We start from the raw sequence: 18,787 nt of genomic DNA on the forward strand, positions 1-18,787 counted from the left end.
ACCAATCGTCTGACTTGGTATAAGGCAGTCTCCTGTGTCTGTAGCTAGGACTGCCTATTCCATTCAATAAGCATCTACTGAATAGGAGTTAGATGTCATTGTGGTATGAGAAAAGAAGTCTTAATTACTGGAGTTATACAGGTTTTAAAATGTAAACAAGAAACACTGAGGATCTTGTAAGATCAGTAGGCCCCGACAATGTTTTAGCTGCTTGGTGAGCAACACCAAAAATGCCTGTGCACTTGGCGCCTCTGTTGGGGCACATGTACCCCAACCTTAGACTCAGAGGTACCAACCCAGAAGTATGTGGAATTCAGGCCTGTGTCTGGTTCCATTTTATTAAGACATGAATTAATGCCTGGACTCAGGGTGAATTGACACCCAGATCTGCCTGGGTAATGCTTGGTAAATGATTTGTAAAGGCAGGGGTAACCTAGCATTGTTTATCAGTATTTGTGGAACTCACAAGAGACACAATGGGTCAGGCTTAATTTCCAGTCTCACACTGCTGAAATTAACCTGCTGTCCAGTAATCCCCTTACCTCACTGACAGGATGCTTCTGCCTTAGTCAAATGTGTTGATTAACTCGCCTCACACATGTACCCCTTTTGATGTTACTTTAAATATTCTTTTGTTATAATTAATTTAATTGCTGTCTCACACAAATAGAACTAACTCTTTCACTAACTCCTGACTTTTAACATTCTTGGGACAAGGCAGGAGAAGCTGTAGATTTGTTTTGGGGAATAACAATAGAACAATACTCTCCTAACAGGAGAGACCCTGTTTACCCTGGACTGACCAAATATCCTGAGCTAATTTTGGTAATTAAAAGACAATATTCAGAGGATAGCAGGAATAGACTCCTTTTGTGATCCAGAAGACTCAAATGAACATCAAAGGATGGAACCACTATAAGAAGGAGTCTCTGGACATGGCAGACTAGCAGTCTTTCGCCTACAAGCAAGATCTGCTCAAGAGCCATCCCAGAGTTTGCTGCTAAGCCGCGGGGCAACAAGCAGGGACTCTGTGACTTCTGCTGCGCAGTGAGAAGTCAAGACTTCCCCAACCATGGTGCTCTGACTCTCAGCCTTGCTCTGAGCAAACTGCATGCTTGATGATCGCTCTAAAGACTCTTGTCCCCAGCTACAGCCTCCATCCTTCAGCTGAAAGATCCACCGTTCTCAAGCCTCTGATCCGGGTAATATCTTGCCTCCACAAGCCTTGGATCCCTCCATCCTTTCCCTTCCTTCTCCTTTCCCCTCATCCCTCTACTAATTCCTGATCTCCCCAAACCATGCCAGCCCTCAGCCTTCCTTACCTCCCCCACTTTTCCATCTATTATCTGAATTGTATTAGGCTCTAGGAAGATTTAATACACACACATATGTTAGTTAGGAACACTGTTGGTTCCATTGGTGCTGGCTAGGGTTGAAATACTGTTAGTAATATTGATAGAATGTTCTGCTTTCTGCTCAGTTAGATTGATGTTGTTATTCTTTTATACTCAATAAAGCCCATTGAATCATTTAGGATTGGTCTGATCTCCTTTCTTCCTTGCATCCAGATCCTACATGGTCACTATATAAAAGAACTTGGTCACTTGGTGACACTATGAGACAGGCCTAATTTTGTATGCTAGCTAATGAGCATATTTAGTATATAAATCAGGCCTGGACCACAACACCTCTGACACACAGACATAGTCATGTACTTCCTTTTCCAACTCACCATACACAGCATCAGCTTCCTCAACTGCAAATGAATCATCTTTCTCAGAAGTCCTTCATCAACTGCCAACAAAGAGCAACTCCTTACCTTAGCTTGTCCTAGTGCTTTGAGGCTTTCCTAACAACATATTACACTCTTGCCCTTCCCACCCCCAGACCATTCAGGGAGGCTCTGAAACCAATCTTGGCTCATTTCCACCACCACCTGTGGATGTGCCCCTGGCAGGTTTCACATTTTAAAAATCTGTTTTTGAAAGTTCCGAAAGGAATTTTAACAAGGTGCCAGAGCATGATCTAAGGGCACACGATACAACTACCTTGCTGAAGCTAAGCAGTTCTTGGTCTGATAAGTGCCTGGATGGGAGATCCATGTATGTCACCTTTGTGGGTGAAGCCACAGCTCAGTGGCAGAGCATCGGTTTTGCACACAGAAGGTCCCAGGTTCAATCCCTGGTGCCTTCTTTCCCAGGTAGGGCTGAGAAAGATTCCTGCCTGGAACTTTGGAGAAAGCTTTGCCAGTCACTGTAGACAATTTGGAACCAGATGGACCAATAGTCTTGACTTGGTATAAGGCAGCTTCCTATGTTCTATCAGCTTAAAGTAAAGTAAAGTTGCGCCGTCAAGTCAGTGTTGACTCCTGGAGACCACAGAGCCCTGTGGTTGTCTTTGGTAGAATACAAGAGGGGTTTACCATTGCCATCTCCCACTCAGTATGAGTTGATGCCTTTCAGCATCTTCCTATATCACTGCTGCCCAATATAGGCGTTTCCCATAGCCTGGGAAACATACCAGAAGGGATTTGAAACAGCAACTTCTTGCTCGCTAGGCAAATTATTTCCCCACTGCACCATTAGGTGGCTTCTATCAGCTTACTATACTAAAAATATTGATCCTGCTTTGGCTTCTAGTGCAATCCTATGTATATTTACTCACAAGTAAGTCCCACTATATTTAAATGAATACATCAATGAAGACTCATCTCTTCAGCCAAACTTTTTAGTTGAATTTAATTGATTCAACTAAATTTGATTCACTTCAAATTTTATATATGTTTTAAATTTTTTAATATTTGTTTTGTTATTGTAAACTACCTAGAGAGACTTTGGTAGTGGGTGGTATATAAATGTGTTAAATAAATAAAATAATGGAGCTTACTCCCAGACAAGCAGGCAAAGCACTGCAGCCTAAGTTAGATTTTATCTGATTTGTTGATGATAAGATTAGCCATGAGTACAGAGAAGATACACTAGAAACTAAATAGCCAGATTTCGCTTACTAAATAACTCAGGGCCTTTACAATCATAGCGAATGAAGTTACCTTCAAACTAAAGCAAAGTCCAAAAGGACAGTCATGTGGCTTATACAGTGAACTAAAAAACCCTTGACTTTTGTGAATAAAGATCTTGCATTTCGGGGCAGAAACAGGATAAAGCTTCAATAATAAAAGCCTACTGGTTCTTAAAATGTGCACCCAGGTGAATGCTTTAAACCAGAGCTGCTCAACTTAGGCCCTCCTGCAGATGTTGGCCTACAACTCCCACAATCCCTGGCTACTGGCCATGCTGATTAGGGATTATGCGAGTTGTAGTTCAAAAACTGCAGGGCACCCAAAGTTGAGCAGGCCAGCTTTAAAAAGGGAATTGCAATGTTACATGTGGAAAGAGTAAACAAATGTGTATGAGCTTCCCATATTTGATGGCAGCCAATGTATTTTATCCAAACCAATATGCAGAAGACTGGTGTTTGAAGGGTGGATTTAAGTTTGTTTGGCTTTTATGGTGAAGATGTTTGTTGAGAGAAAGATCCAATTCTTTACTGCTCCCAGCCACTACTTTTGTAACTACTGACACATGACATCATATAGCTCTAGTCTAAACTAAAGAGAGCAATGGTTTTTAAATGCTTAACTTTGGTGGGAATATACCATATCCTTTAAAAGTCTTATTGATTTCAATGGGAAACAGTTAAGCACATGCTCAACTCTCCTATGTGAGTTAATGGGACTTTAAAATACTCAACTTTGGATTGTTGCCAAAGTATTAACACAATTTCCCCAATCACCTTTGTATTTTTACTCATAATCTATCATTTACTAAAGAGATCAAAGAACATGCATGGGAGGCAGAAGAGTGTATGTCTATATTGGGTTCATTTGGCACAAGGTGGTTTATAAATCTACATATAAACAAATCAATATATTATGTTCAGGAATTAATAGGAAGAGTATTACACTGTGGTGGAAAACATAATAATTTACAGCTTGCTATGAAATAAGATATTGAAGCTCTTCTCACGATTGGTGAGAAGAGCTTCTTCCGGGTCTGCGGAGAGAGCAGGCTTAGCCCGCTCTCCCCGCAGACGATCAAAAGGCAGCCCTGGGCAACCGGATCAGCTGCTCACACGACTGCTGGCTCCGTCACGGAGCCGGTGGAGATCGGGGGCCACGTGGCCCCTGGAAGTTCCAGGATGCTCCACACAAGTGCATGGGGCATCCTGGAGAGACCCCTGAGCCCAGGAAGCTGATTGCAGCCTCCCAGTCGAGGGTCTACTCGTGTGTCTCCACATGCCAACTCACGAGCAAAAAAATGAGGTTAACTAAGCATTTGCTCCATTAACCTCATTTAAAGGGAGGGGGAATTAGGCAAGCTAGCAGCCTTGGGAGCACCAGGCTCACCTGCAAGCCCAGTGGTTCCCACAATCCCTGGAAAGTGGGCTAAGCCTCACTAACTGCTATCACTTATGCAAGAAAGGCATGGAAACAAAAAAATAGAAAAAACCTTTGTTGGGGTTCCAAAATTGTATATTCAACATATTTTGGAAAGTTTTAAACATTGCTAATGTGTTCGACTTACATATTCTCAACAGATGCTTGTAAAGAAGGAAGCAATGTTGTTAGTGAAATAATTATAGACCTTTCAATCATGAACCCAGGATACGACAAATAGTTTAACGTGTGATCTAATCAGAGAAGAGGGCTAGGCCAGCCAATCTGCAGCAGAAGAACCTTAGGAACATAGGGAGCTGCCTTCTACCGAATCAGACGATGAGTCCATCTAGCTCAGTATTGTCTACACAGACTGGCAGTGGCTTCTCCAAGGTTACAGACATGAGTCTCTCTCAGTCCTATCTAGAGACAGCAGGGAGGGGCATGTAAGCATGCAGATGTTCTTCCCAGAGGGCCCCATCTCCTAAGGGGAATATCTTACAGTGCTCAGACATGCAGTCTCCCATTCAAATGCAAACCAGGGTGGACCCTGCTTAGCAGAGGGGACAATTTATGCTTGCTACCACAAGACCGGATTTCCTCCTCCTTTCCCCTCCTACTTTCTTGGCAAGTATTCAAATGATTAACAATTGCTTGGTTTTTCATTCTCTGCACATTCTAATTCTTATATCTGGGCCCTACTGTGATACTTTGGAAAAAGCACTGGGAGGTACCAGCATATACGAACATATGTAACTGTAACTGCCATGGACTAGGTCAAACCATCAGTCCATCTGGCCCACACTGTCTACACAAACTAGCAGTTGTTCTGACTGGCAGGTTTTCAGACAGGACCTGGAGATGGCAGGACTGAACCCCCAAGACTCTCTGCATGCAGAGCAGATGCTCTCTGCCATTGAGCTAGTAAGTAAAGTGTGCTGTCGAGTCGGTGTCGACTCTGGTGACCACAGAGCCCTGTGGTTTTTCTTTGGTAGAATGCAGGAGGGGTTTACCATTGCCATCTCCCGCGCAGTATGAGATGATCCCTTTCAGCATCTTCCTATATCGCTGCTGCCCGATATTTCCCATAGCCTGGGAAACATACCAGCGGGGATTCGAACCGGCAACTGCTGGCTTGCTAGTTAAGTCATTTCCCCACTGCGCCATTAGGTGGCTGCCACTAAGCTACAGTCCTGCAACTTAGCCTAGGTTAAAGTTCACCCACTGCTATTTCCTTCTTCCCTTTTATATGCTGCCTTCCTTTAGCTGGCCATACTTCCAATAAACTTAAAGATATGGTGTCTTAAAGTTATAAACCACCATGAAGAAAGTAAACAAAGGTATTTATTTTTATTTAAAATCATGAATGTGTGCCTCTTTTCTCTTCCTGCCAGTAGAGGGAGCCAGTCTTCCTGAGATACTGTGGAAGTGACTGCACGGTGATTAATTTGTCTAACAGGACGGCAAAGAGGGTATCTCAGGCAGACTGGCTTTGCAGAACATGAAAATGTTAATTTCTGTACATGAGTTGCAAGTACAGGCAAAAAGGCTTTTCAGTATAATCACAGGTAGAAACATAGTTGTCCCTCAGGATGCCTGTGAACATCACGTAACAGTTATGCACAAGACTAATGCAGCAAGGCATAATACACAACCCCTTCACTAACATGTCAGCTTAACTGATGGCCCCTTGAATTTGAGCAATTGTAATAGAACTTCCATTTTCTGTACCAAAAGTAACCAGATTACCTAGTTATTAAAATTCTGTGCATCCTTCCCATTCAATTCAGTGCCATCAAAACCCTATACAAACAGCAACTCCTTTAATCAGACTTATCACTTCAAATCTGTGTGACTAAAAGACGGTGCACAAAATTTTAATAAAATGTTAATTTGGCCCATGCATTGCCAAAGAAAAGACACTTGGTGACTCAGAATTACAGCTTTTAATTTCATTCTATCAGGATCTAAATAGCGTAAAAATATGGAATGGTAATAACTGATTTCATCATAAGTAAGCAGTTAGCTGTTCATGACTGAAATAAGCCAATATATTTAGTTTCACTAACCGCAAGACTTCTTTAAATAAATGGAGTTGACAAATGAAGATGTATACATCAATAAATTGTAGCAGTTTACTCATAAAGCTGGCTTTGTAGGTGCTCTTGGCCATTTGAAGACGCATCGACACACTCACCTGAATGTAAACAGCTCCCTCTACTGCTGCTTTCAGATCCGTGCAGCCACTAATGAGAGCCAACTGTTGGTCAGCTTTCAGTGAACCTTTCAACATTCCTGTCTTCTCCAGATCTTTCAGTTGCTTGCTATTTAAAAACAGAACACACAGTGGGGTTGTTGGTTTTACTCATTTCCATCACTTGCAGTCACCTTAAAAATATAACACAGGGAGAGATTCAGGCAGCCTGTTCTTCCCTTCCACACTAAGGTTTGCGTAGGGTCAACCTACCTTTGAAATCAGTCGTGACATCAGCCCTAATGTGCTTGGTTTTTCTGGAGTAAATAGTGCACAGGGAATGCAATCCAAATGAGGACTGTGGCAAGCTTTGGGGCAGTTTAACCTACCCCTTGCTGCAGTCCTGATCTGGAGCATGACCATGTGTATGCTGTCCACAGAAGGGCGGGGGAAGACTCCTGATGGCTCCAACAAAAGCTCCCCCCGCTTGTGTAAAGAGCACACACGGGGCGTTGCTATTCACAATCTGGACTGGGACCAGAACAGGATAAGGTTCAAAGCCCCTATCTCCCCCCGCACCCCATGGTCTCAATGTCAATCACACCTCCACATGCTGTTTAGCCAAGAAACGCTTTGCACTTCGAGCTAATGAAGCCTCCAACATCAGGTGCCGTTTGACATGGGCCAGACTGGAGTGGCCTTTGGGGATAAGCAATAAGTTTGCCTTGGGTACATGGTCTTATGTAAACTGCCAAAGGCGCCACTGAAACATCAGAGTGTATGAGGAATAGCTGCAGCTCAGTAGTAGAGCTTCAGCTTTACATGCAGAAGGTCCCAGGTTCAATCCCCAGCATCTCCAGTTAAGCCTGGGAAAGATCCCTTTCTGGAACTCTGGAGAGCAACTGCCAGTAAGAGTGTCTGAGATCAGGGGTCCCCAAATGTTGTTAGTGAAGTTATTCCCACGATCAGTAGAAAGCGGGCAAAGGGAACCTAACCTGCTTTCTACTGATAGTTGGAACCACTGGGCTCACAGGCGAACCTGATGGTTCCAAGGTGGCTAGCCCGCCTAACTCCCCCTCCCCTTAAATGAGGTTAATGGAGTGAGTGCACCATTAGCCTCATTTTTTGCTCATGTGCCACCGCAGTGCACGACGACACATGAATAGACCCCTGACCAGGAGGCTGCAGCCAGCCTCCCGGCCTTGGGGGTCTCTCCAGAATGCCCCACACACTTGTGCGGGGCATCCTGGAACTTCCGGGGGCCGGGCAGCCCCCAATCCCCGCAGCCCCCACCGGCTCCATGATGGAGCTGGTAGTCGTGTGGGCAGCCAATCCGGCCACCTAGGGCTTGGAGACTGCTCATGTGTGGGGAGAGCAGGCTAAGCCCACTATCCCCACACAAACCCTCCCGGTGCTTCGTACGTGCTGTGTGAAGTGCCTCTACAATTCCCAACATCCCCAGTCACAATGGCCTTTGGATATTGTGGCTGGAGACAAATGGGAGTTGTAGTCCAACATCACCTGGCGACCCAAGACTGGGAACCCTTGATGTAGACAACAGTGAATTAGACCAAACAATGGTCCAGTTCATGTTTGACAGCTTCATATGTTCCTTATGGGACTACCATTTTTAAAAAGGTGTAATGGGCTTTAGCTTCATACTATGGACACAATACAAAGCAGAGAGGGAAAGTTCATCCACTTCCCACCAGGTGCTGCCTGGAGTGAGAGACCAGGTGGTTGCTGGGGTTCCTTCTGCTGTTGCCTGCCTGCTTCTGCTTCCCCTGTGAGGCTGCAGCCTCAGGTTAACACCTGTGGGAAGTGTGGGCAGGATTGGGACCAGCCCGAGTTACTCAGCTGTTCCTCGGGTCACCTGCTCAGTTTTGGGCTTTACAGTAAGGCTCCTTGTGGTGGCGGGCCCGCCACTTCAGGGGAGAACGAGGGCAAGGGCTAGAGGGCTTCTGTTTAATCAGTTTTAAGCTGTTTGGGGCTTGGGTTGAAGTAGCTGTAATGTGTTTGGGTTTGTCTGGAGATGGGGGAACAGGGAGTGCCTTTGTTGACTATGGGGCAGCTATCCCGGTGGTGGTCGGGAATAGAAGAAGTAACGTTGGCAGGTCAGCAGGCCATTCCAGGGGAAGGGTAGTCAAAAATTTAATAGCTGTCTCCCCTTCCGGCTGTCCTGCCAGCTCTTTGACCTCGGACAGCACTGCCAACAACCCAGATAGCCTTACCCTGTTCCTCTGTAATGCCAGGTCGGTCCAAAATTAATCTGAACTCATCCATGATTTGATCATGGATGAAGGGGCTAACCTGGTATGTATTACCGAGACGTGGTTGGGGGAGGCTAGTGGTCCAGTCTGGTCCCAGCTTCTTCAGGATATTCTGTAGAGGAGCAGGTGAGGGGACGTGGGCGGGGACATGGAGTGGCTGTGGTCTATAAGGATAACATCTCCCTTAACAGGGTCCCTGTTAGGGTATCAGACCATATTGAATGTGTATACTTGAGTTTGGGGACCAGGGATAGATTGGGACTTCTGTTGGTGTACCAATCGCCCTGTTGCCCAGCAGAATCCCTTACTGAGCTCACGGATTTGATCGCAGAACTCACATTGGAGTCTCCCAGACTCTTGGTGCTGGGGGACTACAATGTTCATTTCGGGACCGGGGTAGCTCAGGAGTTCATAGCAGCCATGATGACTATGGACCTATCCCAAGTGGTCTCTGGACCGACACATATTGCAGGTCACACGCTTGATTTGGTCTTTTACTCTGATCTGGGTGTTCCATAGGTAGGGACTCCTGCGATTTCCTCATTGTCATGGACAGACCACCATCTGGTTAAGGTTGGACTTACAACCACTTCCCACCTCCGCAGGGGCGAGGGGCCTATTAGAATGGTCCACCTGAAGAGGTTATTGGATCCAGTAAGAATCTAAGAAGCCTTGGAGGGATTCAATATTGGCTTTGCCGGTGATCCGGCTGATGCCCTGGTTGAGAATTGGAACAACTTGCTCACCAGGGCAGTAGACACGATTGCTCCTAAGCGTCCCCTCCAACCCGCTTCAAAATTGGCCCCTTGGTATATGGAAGTTCTACGGGGGCTGAAGTACAGTGTCCCTCAAGGCTCCGTACTTTCTCCAATGCTTTTTAACATCTACATGAAACCGCTGGCAGAGAGCATCAGGGGATTTGGAGCTGGGTGTTACCAGTACGCTGATGACAACCAGATTTACTTCTCCAGAAGCTGGCATATCCTCCCTAAATGCCTGCCTGGAAGCAGTAATGGGCTGGATGAGGGAGAATAAACCAAAGCTGAATCCAGATAAGATGGAGGTACTTATTGTGCAAGGTCAGAACTCTAGAGACAATGTCAATCTACCTGTTCTAGATGGAGTCACACTCCCCCAAAGGAACAGGTTCGCAGTCTGGGAGTACTTCTGGATTCACACCTCTCCCTGGTTTCTCAGGTTGAGGCAGTGGCCAGGGGTGCTTTCTATCAGCTCCGGCTGATACGCCAGCTGTGCCCGTTTCTCGAGATCAATGACCTCAAAACTGTGGTACATCTGTTGGTAACCTCTAGACTGGACTTCTGTAATGCGTTCTACGTGGGGCTGACTTTGTACATAGTCCAGAAACTTTGGGTCGCTGCCCCGAGATTGTGGAATGCGCTTCCTGCTGAGATAAGATCCTCCCCATCTCTGGCAATTTTCAAAAAACACCTGAAAACCCATCTATTCGCCCAAGCTTTCTCAGTTTCCTATTTTTTTTTAGGTTTTAATCTCTGGTTTATTTTTAAACGGTTAAATTGTTTTTTTGTATATGTTTTTAACTTGTTTTATGCTATTGTTAACTGCCCAGAAAAGAAAGTTTGGGGCAGTGTACAAATTTGATTAAATGATTAAATAAATAAATAAGTCTGGCTGGTGGAAGGTACAATATCACCATCACACACACTACAATTCCTCCTACCAAGGAGTACTGGTGGCCCTTGTTATCTGCGGTTTCACAGATTTCAGTTTCATGTATCCATGGATCGGTCTTAGAGACCCAGTTTCTTTACCCACAGCACGAATTGTATTTTCACCTATCTGCAATTCCTGAGTGGCCAGAAATGACTTCCGATGTCATTTTCAGCTGCCATATTAAGGCTAAATAAGAGGGGGGAAATATGAGGATTTGGGGGCATTCCTGGAGAACAAAGTACTATGCTTTCCTACTCTTATTTCTGCTCCTTAGCATTTTTCAGAGCAAGAAACCTAACCCCTGCCGCAATTCCCACTGACTCAAGGTTTCGTTATTTATAGTTTCCATATTTGCATTAATTGGTGGGAACAGAACACCCCTGAATAACCCCTGCTAACTTGCCAAAGAGGTACCTTTTTACGTGGCGATTCTCTTATTTAGCAGGGGGAGAGTAACGGGCCCTATCCACCCCCAGTACAGTACCTCCAGTCACTGTTGCTGGTGTCTGTCTTATGTTTCTTTTTAGACTGAGCCCTTTGGGGACAGGGTTCCACTTATTTATTATTTCTCTATGTAAACCACCCTGAGCCATTTCTGGAAGGGCGGTATAGAAATGAAATCAAATGAATGAATGAATGGGGCCACCCGTACAACATTCTTACAGCAATATCATGAGCTTCTCTGGTGTTTTATAGTCAGTGTTGCTCTTAAAGCTTGTGGAGTTTAGTGTGAAGAACATCCTAATAGGGCTCTACAATTCTTGTGGTTGTCATGGATAACCACACTTCAGCAAGTGTGTGCTTACAAAATGATCTTCAATTCGTCATGAACCCCACTGCCCTTTGAGATCATCAGGAGAGGTCCGTCTGCTTATGCCACTGGCTCGTCTGGTGGCTACTCGGGGACGGGCCTTCTCCATTGCTGCCCCGAGGCTTTGGAATGCGCTCCCTAGTGAAATAAGTGTCTCCCCATCTCTGACAATTTTTAAAAAGTCTTTAAAGACGCATCTGTTCACCCAGGCTTTTAACTGATACTGTTTTGATTGTTTTTAATGTTGTTTTAGAGCATTGTTTTAAAAAAATTTAAATTTCTTGGTTTTGTTTTTAACTAATGTTTTATCTCTGTTTTTATCTGGTTGTAAACTGCCCAGAGACTTACGTTTTGGGTGGTATAAAAATATGTTAAATAAATAAAATTACTCTAGAAAAGCAAGAGAAAAAGCTGCACCCACTCAAGCTACGTCCCAGTACCTACTCACTCAATTTATACGTGGCATGGTGTTTTGTTTTTTAAAAATATTTGTATACCACCCAAAACTTGGCATCCCTGGGCAGTTTACAATTAAAAGCATTTAAAACATTAAATCAGTTTTCACAACAATTTTGTTGTTGGTTTTTTTGTCAGGAGTTGGAGAAAACACAACAATTTATATACCGCTTTTCAACAAAAGTTTCCAAAGCCATTTATAGAGAAAGAGAGAAATATTATTATTATTTATTACATTTATAAACCACCTGATCCAGAGGCTCTGGGCGGTGTACAACAACTTTTTAAAAGACAGAAAACCCACAACTCAAACACAATGCTAAAAACAACATAAAAACAATTCAAAAATGATTAAAACTATTTAAAACCAATTAAAACACCTTTAAAAACAACAACACTTTACAATAAATAAAATAAAATGGATCCTGGTCCCCAAAGAACTCACAATCTAAAAAAGAAACCTAAGATAGACACCAGCAACAGCCACTGGAGGGATGCTGTGCTGGGGATGGATAGGGCCAGTTGCTTCCCCCCTGCTAAATAAAGAGAATCACCACATTTAAAAAGGTACCTTTTTGCCCAGTTAGCAGGGGGTACTGTCACCCAGCTTCCCAGAAATATGATGCAGGTATCTAGGAGCTGAAGTTTCTCATTTTGGCATGGGTTTCCTATGTAAAATTCTAATACGCACTCCCCAAGATAAGTAGTGTTTCCCCCCAGTCCTGCTCTGTTTTATAGAAAGGCAAATGCATCTGCAGTAATGGTTACCAACAGCAGGGGGCTCCCTTATATAGCTTTAACAATACAAATCTCAGTGCTTAAGCATGAAAGTGTTAATTTTGAAATTCAAACACCCATTTGAGATAGAGAGGGATACAACAAGGATGTGCTCTGTCTTTTCACTGTTTGTTGGATATTTTGGTCAACTTCTAAAAATGCCTGCGCTAACTTTTGGTGACGAGCATTAACACATGGGAAGCCGAGTAATGCATAAAGTTAAACACTGCTTTTTGTTTTAATTGCATACAAGCCACTTTAAGTTGTCTTGGCCTGAAATATGCTATACAAATGAATAAAACCAAGTTTTAAAAATAAAATAGACAATAGATTTAGAAACATGTGTATTGCTTGTGAACTCCAAATCATAATATACAAGTATGGACCTGCAACAAAACATGGAAGTATATCCCTGGTGTGCATGTGTTACCAGAGTTTATTAATGAGCACAGTAAAATTTCTAGGTTACCTTTCTCCCCTCAGAAGCAGAAGGGGTGGTGACTGTCTTGGCGTATTCTTCACGCTGAGAAGTGCCCTGCTCTTTTATCAAGCTCTCCTTCCCCTCACCAAAACTCCTCACCACTGAGTCCCATTAGCTCTGTCCACTGGATTGTCTGTTAAGTGCCCTCTAAGCCCACGAACATTCTGCTCCATTGAGTCACATAGGGGCAAATGTGGGCGGGGGTGGGTTACTCCCTTAGGTTCTTCCCCTTCAGATTTTTGAGAATCTCCGACATATCTGCGGGATACTCCGAGTCTGCCAGTACCTCCCTCTCACCTGCAGATGCTCCCATTATGCATCCATAAGGAATATAGCATTTCCAGCTCTTTTGTAAACAGATATAAAATAGCTTAATGGCAAACTATTAGGCTCATTTGAATGAAGAATACATTATGTTACAACTGCATCAGCTGAAGTGCTAGCCTTGAGCTAGTATATTACAAAACCTGATTAATTTGGCCCTGAATGTTCTTTTTGCAAAGCAGAGACTGCATGTCCATTAATAAGGGATATTAAAACTTTTCAAACTGTTTTCCCCATCTCCTCTTCAGAACTTGCAACTTTTCAAGTCTAGTTCTCTCCAAAGAGGGGTACTTTTGTCTTCCTTCCTTCAATCTTGCCAGCACTTCCTCCACAGAGTTTTATGGCTGGAGATTATGGGAGTTTAGTCCAACAATATCTAGCAACCAAGTTTGAAAACCCCTGCACTAAGGCTCAGGTGTTTTATGAGGCAGTACAGGTGCAGGACAACATGGGGCATCTTTGCTGGTGCCAGGTATTCCATCCTCCCCAAGGAAAGTGTGGATGCATGGAAGGCAAATTGTAAGCAGGCACAGAATTACTGATTGTGTGGTACATCAGTTAAGGCATCATATATATTTATAATATACTATAAATATACTATAAATATAAGTGTTTAAAGACACATTTTGTAATTCACAGCTTACATGTTTGCTGCCGGAAACAACCAGGGGATACTTGTGGACCTGCAGCCATTATGTTTGCTGTATAGAGTGCAGAGCTGCCCACAGTTTAAAAAACAAACCAAATGTGAAGTACTATACATAGAACATTAGATAAAGAATTGACTTGGAAACAAACAAACAAAAAAAGATACAGCAAAACCTTAAAGACAACTCAGATGACCCAGCTCACAACAACACCTCTTCTGTTGTTTCCGGTAACAAAAGTTAACATTCACTTATTGTTAGGACCCTAAGCAGTTTAAGAGACCAGGTGCTTCTGTGTAACACAGTACTGTATTTCACAGAAAAGGAATCAAATAAACTTCAATCCTTGGCATCTCCTCCAGGCAGCACTGGGAAAGGCTTGCCTGAAACCTTGGAGAGTCACAGCCAGTGAGTGTAGACAATACTGAGCTAGATGGATCAATGCTCTGTCTTGGTATAAGGCAGTTTCAAATGCATAGCCCAGTAACAGAGTTTGTCTAGTGCTCAGCCAAGTCAGATTCTGAAGTGGATGCAGTGCGGGGGGCGAGGAAGAAACACACACACACTTCTGTTCACACAGAGTAGTATCTGTTACACCAAACACTCAGGAATGTAAAATTGCTGAACCTCTCCCCACAAGTATTCTGTTTCTTTGTCCATTGTGCTTTTACCTAGACAAGGCCAATCTTGGCAGTGCAAAAGGTATCGTATCACCAGACTCCTTATTACAAGCGAATTGCCCACTTTCAAAGGCTGGCAGCCAGACTATTACTCTGAAGTAGCTGCATTGAAATGAATGGTACAAGTTAATAGTCATGACTAACATGTCCAATTTCAGTGGGACTACTCATGAGTAATTTAGTCTGGCTCTCAGCCAGTAACCAGAATAGATCATATGTATTAGACCTTGCCAGACTCAAACACTAGGGGTGCTTCTACTTTATCATACGATCAGTCCTTTGATATCATATTCCATCCATCCATCCATCCATCACCGCCCCTCGCTCGTGACACGAGGGAGGGCAAATGATGGTCTATATTTTAAATACTTCACAGGAAGCTTTTACAATCTCTCCCTCTCCCTCCATGGCACAAAAGCTTAGAAGACTCAAATAAAGCTGGTTTAGTTTACCATCTCAAGGATATGATCCCAGCTTCAGATTGTGGCTTATTTTGTAAATTCTAGCTAGAATGAGCCAGAATTGACTGGTTAGGACATATGGAGAGATTTTACCTTATTCTAAGCCAATATTGGAAGTAGAATCCTTCTTCCCCTTCTGCACCAAGGGGAGGAGGAAGCGTGTGGGCACAAGGTCAGGGGACAAAGCTTGAAGCCAGGATTTAATCCGGGCTCCAAGTTACGTCTGCACTCAACCTAAAACTGTTAGAAAACTCCTAGAAAACAGTGTGCAGATGCATCCATTAGGAAGCAGGTATCGTTTGAGGTTTTTTACATAAATAAAATTGAAAGATTTAAATCTCACCTTTTTGCACATGCCTCAAGGTGGTTAACAATATCAACAAGATTAACATCAGAAAAGCAACCAAGCACTGGTGACAATGGAAGCAGTAAAACCAGTTGAACCAGGGAGACTATTGTATGCTATGTTGAGTATGCACGACTGAAGTCTTGCAAGATAAACCCTCTAACCCTTACTTTTATGAGAAAAATCAAGCTGAACACAAAACTAGCTTTATTTACATCACATTAGAGGTTAAGATGAGGACTTGGGAGACCCCGATTCCAATCCCACTCAGACGTACAGGTGCATAGCTAGGTGAGAGTGAACTCGTGATGTCGCATGCAGGGGTTGTGGCCAGCACCCAGAAGGGACAACTCATCCCTCCAGAGCTCATTTCCCAGCTAGCCTCATTGCTGACTGGGTCTCTTTGTTCTCTCCCTTGCCTGGAGTGAGGAAAAGAATGAAGGAAATATCTAGTCAACTACAAAGTCAGCTGGGAAATGAAAACGCTAGAGCTTAGAGAGAGGGGTGAGGGCGAGTCAGGCGGCTCCCAGGAGCTGAGTAGTTCAGATTTTTAGTTTGGACCCAATTATAGTTCTGCTCCTGCAGCCATGAGATTCACGGGGTTACCAGTCATTCTCTCTCAGATTAACCTATCAGAGGGTTGTTGTGAGGATAAAATGAAGGAGAGATAGTGTACCCTGCCCTGAGTGCCTAGGAAAAAAAGCAGGATAAAAATGAGAATAAAGTAAACAATCCAGCGCCTAGGGTCTTTATAGTCTAGTGGCCTGAAAGGAGAATCTTCAGTGCTCATAAGCCCTGTTCAGGCATTATGTTGATTGTTTTCTTATCTATATACTCGGCCTATTCAAATTAGCAGCTAAGAAATCAAATAATTGTACAATAAATGCAGCTATACTGGTTCACTAAAGAAAAAGGAAGTCAGCTGACTTACCCAATTTTTTCCAGGGCTTTGGTGATCTGCTCTTGCATAATATCATAAAGTTTCACTTGGAAGCCCCCAGAAGCAAATACCATGGCCCAGCTGCATCCAATGAGTCCACTAATGAGGAAGTCAAAAGAGAAAAAAGAGTTAGTGTATATCCTTATCACTGGCTGTGATAGTCAAAAGGAACAGTTTGTCAGGATTAGGCAGTGTGCTGGAAGAAGCATCAAAAGTGTGGAAGGAGGACAATGAGTATCAGCAATGAAAGACGGATTGTGGCTACGGCCCCTTCCTGCTCTACGTTCTAGTCTTTTGCCAACACTGTCTGCCAGTTTTGAAAGGTACCACCTAAACCATGAAGGACTAAAAATTTACCTTACCAAACCAAGACAAAATAGAGAGATTTCAAGGAATATATTCTAGGTTTCAATTTCTTTTCCAAACACCACATTATGAGCCCATTCACAAGATCATGAAAAAAGGGTAAAAGGCAGAATACTCTGGGATTCATGGTCATGTGAACCCATCGGAATCCCTCCAACCAACTCGCTCAGATCTGGGTAACCTGGACCCTTTACCCTGATGTTAACCCAGGTATGACAAAAAGTAAGTGCTCCTACCACGATTTTCTGGTCACCTGGGTGCATTTGCCTTTGGTAGCAGGTCATGGGAAGCAGCAGCCATGATTGTAATGGAACGCTGTGACTACAGGGGGTCGCACCTGTGCATGTGCTGCTCTGGAAAATACACTCTATGATCCTTTGCTTACAATGCCTTCACCAGGGCTGGTCCCACCTCTTGCCTCTTCATGGCTAATCATGGGACAGCTAATGATGTAATGAGGGTTCCTGGTCAGACAACACATGCTGGGATAGCTCTTTTGATCCTCGGAGCTCCTAGTTTAAAAAAACAGAGACCATGTCTGCCTGGATCACCTATGTGTTGAGTCTGCAGAGCCAAACAGAGGTTCTGCTTGTCTGTGGAGACCAGGGTATGAGCTCTTTGCCCCCATCCCCACCGTAAACCACCCCCAAATCATCATGTGAAAGGGCTCTATGTTTTTCTGCAATTTATTCCTCCAGAAGTGTGGTGGAAGGGTCTCTTTAACACTGTGATGTACATTCAAGCTATCTATGTAGGCCCCATGTTAAACATTATGGAGAAAACAACCCCAGTGCCCCTGCATACATTCAGGGTTTTCAGCTGGCCACCATGTGGGATAGCCCCTAGAAATCTTCTCATTGGCAATCAGAGGATTGTTTATTTTTCCTACCAGGTTCCATTGATTTGGAGAGTTTTGCCCACCTTCCTGTAGAGCATGCAGATTGGCTTATTTGTCTGGCATCTGTATTGTTTCTTGAATTGGGCAGGCACTCCAGGTGTGGGGGACCTTCTCAACAGGGGTGTAACAATAATTGGGTGGACATGTTTTAAGAATACAAGCTGCCCAGTCACCCCAAAAAGGGGGCCACCGGGGCTCTCCACCTGCCACTCACCTGTCCCCACTCCTGTTGCTTGCCATTGTTCCTTGCCACTCCCACTCTTTGCCCCTGCTGCTCATTGACCGGTTCACACCGTGGTTACGGGGCTCCTCACTCAAGGAGAGAGGCCATGTAACCCCTTACAACTGTGTGAGCTGGCTATATAAAATGGAGGATACACAAGCACCCTGTGTGTTGGGCATTTCCCAGCTGGCTCTCTCACCAGTAGGAAGATGAATGGCTGCTGTTCTTGCTTGAGTCGGGAAAGTGGCCATTCAGTCCTTTACTGCTAGGCAAGCTGGCTTATAGCGGTGGTGGCAGCAGCAGCAAGCACAGGGCAGGGGTGTAGCTATAATTGTGCGGATGGGTTCAAAGAACCTGGGGCCCCCCCAGCTTCTGAGGGGCCCCCCCAGCTTCTGAGGGGCCCCCCCAGCTTCTGAGGGGCCCCCCCAGCTTCTGAGGGGCCCCCCCAGCTTCTGAGGGGCCCCCCCAGCTTCTGAGGGGCCCCCCCAGCTTCTGAGGGGCCCCCCCAGCTTCTGAGGGGCCCCCCCAGCTTCTGAGGGGCCCCCCCAGCTTCTGAGGGGCCCCCCCAGCTTCTGAGGGGCCCCCCCAGCTTCTGAGGGGCCCCCCCAGCTTCTGAGGGGCCCCCCCAGCTTCTGAGGGGCCCCCCCAGCTTCTGAGGGGCCCCCCCAGCTTCTGAGGGGCCCCCCCAGCTTCTGAGGGGCCCCCCCAGCTTCTGAGGGGCCCCCCCAGCTTCTGAGGGGCCCCCCCAGCTTCTGAGGGGCCCCCCCAGCTTCTGAGGGGCCCCCC

At 44.8% G+C, this 18,787-nt stretch overlaps 1 protein-coding gene across 1 annotated transcript in view; it reads right to left on the reverse strand.

Annotated features, from left to right (window-relative positions):
- Positions 1-18,787, reverse strand: part of CRYL1 (crystallin lambda 1) — a 73,203-nt gene that overhangs the window by 42,392 nt on the left and 12,024 nt on the right. Inside the window, exons 2-3 of the mRNA XM_053312396.1 lie at positions 16,506-16,613; positions 6,633-6,759 (exon numbers count right to left, since the gene is read on the reverse strand). Coding sequence (XP_053168371.1) covers positions 6,633-6,759; positions 16,506-16,613 — 235 coding nt within the window. The remainder of the gene's footprint in view (positions 1-6,632; positions 6,760-16,505; positions 16,614-18,787) is intronic.

The sequence above is a fragment of the Hemicordylus capensis genome, chromosome 3 (assembly GCF_027244095.1).
Source record: "Hemicordylus capensis ecotype Gifberg chromosome 3, rHemCap1.1.pri, whole genome shotgun sequence".
NCBI lineage: Eukaryota > Metazoa > Chordata > Lepidosauria > Squamata > Cordylidae > Hemicordylus > Hemicordylus capensis.